At 35.0% G+C, this 10,070-nt stretch overlaps 1 protein-coding gene across 1 annotated transcript in view; it reads right to left on the bottom strand.

Moving 5' to 3' along the window:
* Positions 1–10,070, bottom strand: part of FYTTD1 (forty-two-three domain containing 1) — a 51,049-nt gene that overhangs the window by 17,895 nt on the left and 23,084 nt on the right. The window contains exons 4-7 of the mRNA XM_006884206.1: positions 6,570–6,682; positions 4,314–4,410; positions 3,850–3,911; positions 2,247–2,321 (exon numbers count right to left, since the gene is read on the bottom strand). Coding sequence (XP_006884268.1) covers positions 2,247–2,321; positions 3,850–3,911; positions 4,314–4,410; positions 6,570–6,682 — 347 coding nt within the window. The remainder of the gene's footprint in view (positions 1–2,246; positions 2,322–3,849; positions 3,912–4,313; positions 4,411–6,569; positions 6,683–10,070) is intronic.

Below are 10,070 nucleotides of genomic sequence, written 5' to 3'. Positions count from 1 at the left end.
AGGTTTGAGGCCTTGAACACTAATGAGCGAAGACCAGATGAGTTGTGGGAGGATGTCAAAGATATCATTCAGGAAGAGTGTAAACGGCCATTACATTTATATGCAATAAACATAATAAAATAGTTAAAAATCCAGGTAAACTTATCTACATCTATTAAATCCCCCCTTCTTCGTCTTGTTGATTTCCGTCGAGTTGAGCATGACTAATAGCAACCCTATGAACAAAAGGCCTGAAGCCTCTCTGTAACTAATGTCAGTTCTCCACGTTCACAGAGTTTCCAGAGGCATGTGGTTTAGGAAGTGGATGCCACTCCTGCTTCCAAACCTGTCCTATACTTGGAACTCCACCAAACACTGTTCTCTCTTAAGTATGTATTTAAGGAAGGCAGATCTATGTGTTTTGAAGTGTGAGGTAATCCCAAATATACTGGGGGGACAAAAAGAACTATGTACAATATTATTCTATTTACTGTTATATGTAAACATATATAGTCATACATAATTTAAAAAGAAAAACATGAAATAAATTGTTAAAAGAGGTTACAAAAGAGTGTATCAAAAGGGAAAAAAAGTAACTATTGCAACTAAAAAATGTGGGGGTTACAGAAGCAAGATAGGAGAAAACATTTAGCTTTGTACAATTCTGTATGTATTTGGTACCACTGCTGTTGTTATTGTTATGTGCTGTCAAGTTAACTGTAATGCACAGCAATCCTATGAACAGTGATCTGATGGTGAGCTTAGCACCCATTCTGTGCCATCCTCATCATCTCTGATATACTTGAGCCCATTGTTGGTAGTTACTGTATCAATCCATCTTGTTGCGGGTCTTCCTCTCCTACGTTGACCCTCCAACTTTGCAAGCAAGATGTCCGTTTCCAAGGATTGGCTATTCCTAGTAACAACATGTTCAAAATATACGAGACAGTGTCAGCACTCTAGCCCTTAAATTTAAAAGCATAAAGGTTGCACTGTCTCTAAAACAGAACTATTTCTTCTCCTGGTGATCCATGTACTCTTCAACAACACTGATTCTTCTTCTGTCAACCTTAGTCCAACTTTTATATGGATGGCAAGGAACTGAGACAAGTTTGGCTTTGATCAGGTGTACCTTAAGCTTTAAACTGTTACCACTGCTCTTCAGTACTCTAGAGAGATCCATTACAGTATATTCTCTCCGTATGAATCTTTTGTTTTCTTGACCTTGGTATCAAGTGATCAAACTAAAATGAAATCACTGACAACTTTCATCTTTTTTCCATCTACATGGCAACAAATGGTGAGGATTTTTGTTTTCTTGATGCTGAGATGTTATCCATATGGAAGGTTGTTGTGTCTTCCGCAGCATGGGTTTCAAATGATCCTCACTTTTAACTAGCAAGGTTGTATCATTTGCATAACACATGTTCTTGGATCTTCTGTGATTCTGATGCCACATTCTTCTTCATAGAGCCTAGTTTCTCAAATGATCTGTTCAGGATAAACTGAACAGGTATGGAGAAAGGATACAGACTTGAAGCATATCTTTCTTGATTTTAAACAATTCGGTGCTCCGTTGCTCTGTTTACATAATTGTCTCTTGGTTTAGGTATATTATTTTGCATGAGCAAAATTAAATGTTCGAGGGATCCCATTATTTTCAATGTTAATTATAATTTGCTGTGATCCACACAGTTAAATGCCTTTGCAAAGTCAATAAAACATAGACAGACGTCTTTCTAGTATTCTTTGCTTTCAGAGATACAATCTGCTGATACCATGTGGTATCAGCAATGATATCATGTCCTCTTCTACATCCTGCAGTTCTCTGTTATACTATTCTCACCATTTTTTAGATAATCTTCAGCAAGATTTTGCTTGTATGATATTGTTTGATAACTTCCAGTCTGTTGGATCACCATTTTTGTGAATATTACTAGATAATGGATTTCTTCTAGGCAGTTGACAAAGGAGCTGTCTTCCTGATACCCTGGTACAGCTTGGTGGGCATGTCAAAGGCTATGTCTGTTGGAATATGTCAGTTGACTCTTGAATGATCCAGAAAGCATCAAAAGAAGATGGAAGGACTACACAGAGTCACTTTGTACCAACAGTATTATTTTTATTCTCTCATCACAGGGTATCTAAACAGGACATCATACTCTGAGCAGAATCTCAATATTTTCCCATTATTTTATATGCTAAAATAAATTAAATTAAAAAAATAAAAGGTTTTATATCCTTTTGCAAAAAGAAAAACAACTTACGCTGGGGACTGAACTGCTCCAGGATTGTCAATGGATACTGTCAAAATTCCCCCATTTGTAGTAGAAGTCCGCCATCTAGTTTGGGGGGAAAAATGGATTAAATTGTGAGGTTTCTAAAATCTCTAATGTATTTCACATAAAAACTTTCCTCTCCAAAGCAGCTACTAATTTTTCCTTAATTTTTTGAAATATAATTATCTACATCCCAAATGATACAATTAAATCAGAATTTTGGATATTGGATTAAGAAATCAGAATTAAATATTTTTACAGTATAATAATTACATGCTTTTCTTTCTGTCCTTGGCTGATAGTATGCTGTATGGTTTTTATCTTTCCAGAGATCCTTTCTCCTTTACTCTTTAACACAACCTACCACTAGCTATCCCTCTGTTCATTACTGATTTAAAAGCTTTTTCTCTTGTGCTAAAAGAAAAATTATACGCTTTTTAAAAAGCATGTATTACAAAGGTCTCTAATAAAAAATAACAACCCTTCCCTTTCCCTTTCTATTCCTGCTCCCCAGAGGCAGCACTTCTAACTCTTCTTGTTTACTACTTCACAGTTCACTTCATTATATACGAGGCTAAGATCAGAATAATTCTAGCCTTCACTAGCACTGACGGCTAGCACTATGCTATTTCCATAAGAGACATAAAGCTCTTTCTTTCAGTAGTATCTCTTTACTCTCACTGGTACTTTTTATAAGCCCAGCAGTACCTCTCTTCCTTACTCCCACTTCTTATCCCAGAATCTACCTACCTTTGTATTTACTTTGGTCAGAATCTGACATTTTTATCTTGTTACCAAATGATATTGTTTTGTCCACAAGTTAATTCTCAAAGTTTAAGACAAATTGTATTAATATTACAACCATTATGTAAACAGTATTCATTGCAGAACTAATTATGCCATAATTTTTTTCTATTTCCCATAGACCCTTGTGCTAAAGAAAACTGCTAGTATCATATTCAAATATAATTTGTTTTCTTCCATTCCAATGGCTCTAGATCATGTCCCATTTTAGACTGACACAGTGAATATGACAATGGGATCAAGTATATCAGAGATGAGGAGGATGGCACAGGACAGGACAAGGTTCAGATCTCCTGTTCATAAGGTTGCTAGGAGTCACACCCAACTTCAGAGCACCTAATAACAACATAACATGACTAAGTTTTGTTTTCCAAAGAGTAACATAGTTCTAAATAGTATAATCTCAAACAAAGCCTTGGGAAATTTCATTTCTAATAGATAACAGAATTTTAAAAAAATATTTTTACAGGATAAGATAAAGAGTATGAGACTGGAAGAAGATTTGTGTTTATTATTTCAAAAAGTTACATAAGACTCTATTCCTTCAATAGTTCATTTCCACAAAAGTAGTTAGTACTGACAAAAATTTAAAATCAGAATAATGTATCTGGTTTAATAGCTCAAATAATAATATTAACACTTCAAAATGGGGGAAAAATTCTCTCAGACTCAATAGTTAACTTACTGAGTCCCATTTTATTTCTTTTAGAATTTGGTACATGATAATTTGAGTAGTTAATATCTGGATTTTTCAAAATGATATCTTGCAAAACAAACTGACACTTACTGACGTGTTCTTTTTGCTACTACATCATCTAACAGTTGCTCTGTATTCAACTGGGCCTGAACCTGAAAAGAAAAAAAAAAGCTGAAAGCCACTATAGGAAGCAAAAGATTTGAATCTAAAGAACAATATCCTGCTCTACAGCTTTATAAACGGGTATTGTGTGTGCATGAATACAGAAGAGAGGAGGGTGCCTCTTTTAGAAATGATGTATTAAGAGTTCTCTGTATTATAACTAGTGGCTAATACAAGTTTATTTCTAGATAAAATGCTAAATTCTTATAAAATGTTGCTGTTAAGAGAAACAAAAGAAAGACAAAGAACAGGAAAAATGTAACAAAACCAATGTTGTATTTCCCACATCCCAAACCAAACTCCCTACACCAACTAAAGCACAATCATGTAATTTAAGATTTTTAGAAGGTTCTCAGTATAAAATGAAAACACAACTAGGCTAGTTTTTATACCTTCAAGCCTCTTCTGAAGAGAAAAGTAGCCTGTCTCGTGTCTTTCTGATGGCTTAATTTATGTCTATTCCTGGTAAAACTGGCTGGAATGTTATTTCTGCAATAAAATCACACCTGCCATAAGTAATCAGAGATACTTAATTGACAACTTACAAACATCTTGAAAAAAAAAATTAATTAAAAACTTGAAATTATAGGCTTTAAATTTCAGGGCACTAAAATGAAAAGATAACTCAATTACATCCTTTCTCCCATGAAGCTATGGAGATTTGATTTAGAAGTGTCTTCTTCTGAAGCTTATTACATTTATCTAATAACTAAATATTTACAATTAATATTTAAATAATTATCTAATAACTAAATATTTACAATAAAGACACTAAAAATGTCATTTTTTTCAATGCTATTTTCTAAATCTAGTAAGGACATAATTTACAGGACTGTTGTTACTGTAGACTACCATCAAGTTGGTCTCCAGCTCATGATAACCCCACTGACAATGAAATGCACCTGCCCCATCCCCAGAACTGACTGCAGATCGACTGCTGTAATGTGTAGTTTTCACTGGCTGATATTCTAGAAGTTGACAGCCAGACTTTTCTTCCACTGAGTCCACTTTAATATGAAAGCTCTGCTGACTGTCAGACAGGCAGTGGCCGTACCAAGAGGTACACTGGCTAGGAATTAAACCCTCCAAGGGCTTTCCTACATGAAAGGCAAGAAAAATGCTTCTAATGAACTACCAACAGAAAATCACACCCAGGTATGACACTCAAACTCCTGGGGTGGGGGTGGGGGGATCTTCCATTTTCTCCTCCAGCTTTCTCATTCTTCCACATTTATAAAATCTTTACATATTAATATAAACCAAAGAGAAATGTATATTGTTCAATGTGTATAAACCAATGGATTCTTAATAAAATTACTTGACTTCTACCACCATCTTCTGGGTTTTTTTAGGAAGTTGATAAAGCATGAGAAAACAGATTTGCATACTTATCTACTTTATGAATAACTGCTTAGCAGGTTACTTAATCTTACTTCCAGCCCTACAGAAGTTCAAACGCAAACACTTCTCTCAAGTAACCCAATTAACACAAAACCCTATGTAAATAACAAGTTCTTTTTTGAGAAGTTTCCCTTTTCCAAAGGGTACTACACTGAGTACATCAGAGAGTTGGACAATGACCAAGGAGGATAGAAGAAGAATTGATGCCTTTGAGCTGTGGTTCTGGAGAAGAGTATTGAGAATACCATGGACTGCTAGGAAAACAAATAGATTTGTCCTGGAAAGGGTTAAACCGGGTGGCTCCTTGGAGGCAAGGATTCTGAGGCTCCGTCTAACTTACTTCGGACATGTAGTGAGGCGAGACCAGTCCTTGGAGAGGGACATCATGCTTGGGAGGGTGGAGGGACGGCGCAGGAGAGGAAGGCCCTCTATGAGGTGGATTGATTCAGTGACTGGAATAATTGGGATGGGAGTGTCAGAGACAGTGCGATTGGCACAGGACAGAGCGGAGTTTAGGGCTGTTGTACATAGGGTCGCTATGAATCGCAGGCGACTCGACGGCACATAACAACAACAACTACACTGAGTGATTTCTAAAAGAAAAAAAAGATGGTTACGTAAAATTTCAATTGTAGTCATTTTACTGATGAAAAGACCTCTTCCCAGGTTTTATTTGGAATGATCTTCTTTTGATACAAAACTTAGCAGTTTATCCAATTCTTTTCTGCCTGCTTTATCCTTAGAAAGGACAGAGTGCCATGAGGTGAAAATTTGTAGTGTGCAGCATGCCCTTCAATTTAATATAAAAATAATTTCAGCTTAACAAGCATTTATGTAGACTTCTTTCAAGCTTTCCCCACTCCCGACAAATAACATGCACTATGATTGAGTTCTACAAAGAATTCTCATAACTGATTAATAAACTGAGCTTTCAATTCTGTCTAATGTTAAGATTTCTACCATATCAGTTTTCTTCTATTTTATTCAATATATTAAGAAAGCTAAGGTAGCAGGGTGATGCTTTAGAAAGTTTCATAATTAAGTTAAAGTCATCAAGAACTCCAGGCCTTTATAAAAATAAGGATGCTATCACTACACTTTTCATGCTGCATGTTCAGATAGCTTTCTCAAAAAGGCCTTGAAAACAATGAGATTAACAAGGGGGGAACAAATCCAATCCTCCCAACAATTATTAGGGTACTGTCTATAATGTAGTTAGTATCATTGTTTTATACTTGAATACTTACTTTCTGTTTAGCTGGTTCGGTCTCTTGAGAACTGCAACTGGTTTTCTCTGAACTTCATTTTGTCTCAGAAGGTTTGCCTTTCTTTTCAACACTGGAAAATAGCGCTCTATATTCTTTCAGAAGGCAAAAATTACATTAATTTTTTTATACACTGCTTTTTCCTGTATATCTTAGACTACAATAGACATTTCTGAGGCAGAATGAAAAAGGAGTACAAACGGTAGATGTGTGTGGATAGGAGACAGAGATACTAGAATTAATTTCTTCTGGGGACACATAAGTGATGGGAAGTGTGGCTGTGAAGCTCAAGGGAAGACTCAGACATAAATCTAAGAGTCATTTACATAATCTCATGCTTTTTAAAAAAAATCTCCTTTTCTGTTGCTGTGAATATACAAAGAACATACACTAATGCAACAATTCCTATATTTATAATTCTATGATACTGCTTACTCACATTCTTCCAGTTGTGTAACTATTCTCAGCCTCCCTTCCCAAGCTGTCTTCCCTATTAACATAAATTCATCCTCGCCTTTAGGTTCCTATCTAATCTTCTGAGCTGCTGCTGCCTATTTGATTCCAAACAGACATTTCTTAAAAGATCACGATGCTCAAGGGAAACATTTTTTACTACTAAATTACTGCTGATAAATTTGGTTTTAAGACTTTCATGGAATATTATTAGTTTAAGGATAAATATGATTCTTAATACTACGTGAAAAATGAGCCAAGTTCTAAAACAAATTCATGAAGAAAAGAAAAAAGGTTGTAACAGCAATGAAGCCTGTTAAGAAATGCTTAGAAAGAAAAAAGGAAATTGAGATAATTCAGTTTTACAGAAAGCACAAATACATGAAATGTCTACCTTTTCTCCATCCACATATATAAATCTAATTCATCATTCAGGTTTCCATGATTTCTATGAAGCCTTCACACAATCCTAGATGGTCAGCATTCTCCCTCTTCTTTCTCTATACCACAACCTCTAAATAACATCTGTCACATAAATAGGTGCTCTGGTGGCCTATTGGTTAAGAAACTATGCTGCAATTCCAAAGGCACGAAATTCAAATCCACGAGCTGCTCCACAGAAGGGTGGACAATCTCCTCCACCGTGTTTTACTGCCTCTGAAATCCCGCTGGAGGGTCAGCTATGGGTCGGTTTTGACTCAGTGGTATACAACAAAAACATCACATATATAGTTTTAAAAAATTGTCGCTAAAACAACTACTGATCTCTACTGGTCTGCAACAAAAAAGAAAAAGAAGAAAACCAAAGATTTAAAGAAAATATTCAACAGGACCAAAATAGTCCACACAAATCATAGTCTCAGCTACTAGAGATGATGCCCTATTGTCTCCATGATCGTTCTAATCAGGGTCTTAAATGAGAGATCCTGGCAGAATGGGAGAAAATGTATATCAGCACTCAGTGGTGAAGAAATCCACTTAATATATGGTTGAGATTAGAGGGCTCCTCTGATAAAAAAAAAAAAAAAAAAAACTATCACTCTGAAAACACTCTTTAAACCTTAAACCAAAATTATCCCTTGAGGTTACTGCTTAAAGAACAGTTTAGCTCCTACTATAAAGAGTATTATCTCTCAACAATTAATCTAAAGAAAAGATGGAAAGGAGGCAAAGAAACCAGAGCTCTAGAAATGGCACAACCAGAACAGAATGAGAATAATGATACTCTGTGGAAAATGTAAGCAATTATCTCTGAATTGAAATTATTAAATAGGTATGTAATTTACTCTGTAAACTTTTCCCTAATCACAAAAAAATATTACAAACCAAAACAGTAAGTCTGCAATATTCATTATGTGTGACACCTATTAGTTTGGTTTTCTGGCATAGACTTAAAGGTACTTCAAAATATGGACTATGTTTCATGCATTATCTAGACGGTCCTTTAATAGTTATTTGTGATAATGTATTTTAATCTTTTCCTCTTGTCTGAGCATTCAATGAGATTAGGGGCTCTCTGCAGTCTCTGGCACCCAATATATAGTGAGTGCTCAGTCAACATGTGTTAATGCTTACTCCTCACTTATCAACTATCTCATTATCCAACACAGAGGATTTATCAAAGTATTTTAAAAATACAGTTGACTATTTTGCACATTAACAACATGCATCTGGTAACAATATAGAATAAAACTGGCTATAACTCATCAAGTACACATTTATTTCACAGCTACTTAGGGGTCCCCTATTGTGGATATACTTGGCCAAACAGATTTGATGTTGATCATTCTTTCATAAATCATTTATAATCAAAATGGAATTTTTATTGATGTCCCTGATCATTTTGTTTACACCTGTACTGATTTTCTTTGTTCTTGGTTTCATTTAATGATCAGTATTTATGGTGTGTTTGCTTTTTTGTTTGTTTACTTTTCATATATTTTACTGTGGTAAATATATAAAACATTTTTTTTAGTTCTATCAAAGCATGCAAAACTTATGATATTAGTTACAATGTCATATTGTTCAACCACTGCCATTCTGGGAAGTTTTAATTTAACATCGCTATCATTATCAATGCTGAAGCTTTGATAATAATTAATAATAAAAATCTTTTTGTAGTATACATGATTGTATAAATGTTACTAGGTATAAAAACCCCAGAACAAATAAAAAAAACTGGCTATAAGGTTGCATGCCAACTTGGTCGGTCAATAATTCTTAGTGGTGTGGCAATTATGTAGTTCTGCAGGTATATAACAATGTGATCAATATCTGCTTTGTGATCTGCTGTTGCTTATCTTCCATTTTCTCATAATACCCATTCACATAATGACTTGGAAACTAATCATGCTAGTAAGTGAGAAGGAAATGTGCATAGAATAATACTATAAAACAATCCATCAGTGCATGGTAAATGTCTATTTCTTAGATCTTCTGAAGCTTCATCTGACATACTTTGGACATGTTGCAAGCAACGACCAGTCCTTGGAGAGAGATGTCATGCTTGGGAGGGTGGAGGGACAGAGCACAAGAGGGGAAGAGTTTCTGTGAGGTGGATTGATTTAGTGACTGGGGTAATTGGGGTAGGTGTGTCAGAGACAATAAGATTGGCACAGGATAGGGCAGGGTTTAAGGCTGTTGTACATAGGGTCGCTATGAGCGCAAGCGACTCGACACTTAACAATAACAACAACATGATTTTTATATATGGACAAATGTATGTTAAAAGCATACAATGGACTAAGATTTTGTTTAACTATATTTTTATATAGAAAAATTACTTTCAGGAAATTACTCATTTGTGTTTTATTATGTTATTAATTACATACAACAACAAAATTCTAAGAGAATTTAAGTGACTGTATGTAATTATACCATTACCCTTACTGTTTCCTCTTGTCCTGTACAAGTCACTAACCTGACAGTATAGTTTTTTATTTTTCTACAATTGGAAATAGAATCATATATTCTTCTGTGTAGCTTCTTTCAGTTAGTCTAATTTTTTTCATATGTATCTATACCACCTCA

Source organism: Elephantulus edwardii, unplaced genomic scaffold (genome assembly GCF_000299155.1).
Source record: "Elephantulus edwardii isolate Elephantulus edwardi_28Jun2011 unplaced genomic scaffold, EleEdw1.0 scaffold00032, whole genome shotgun sequence".
Classification (NCBI taxonomy): Eukaryota; Metazoa; Chordata; class Mammalia; order Macroscelidea; family Macroscelididae; genus Elephantulus; species Elephantulus edwardii.
Note: the sequence above shows the minus strand (reverse complement) of the source record. Positions and strands in the feature narration are given on the sequence as shown.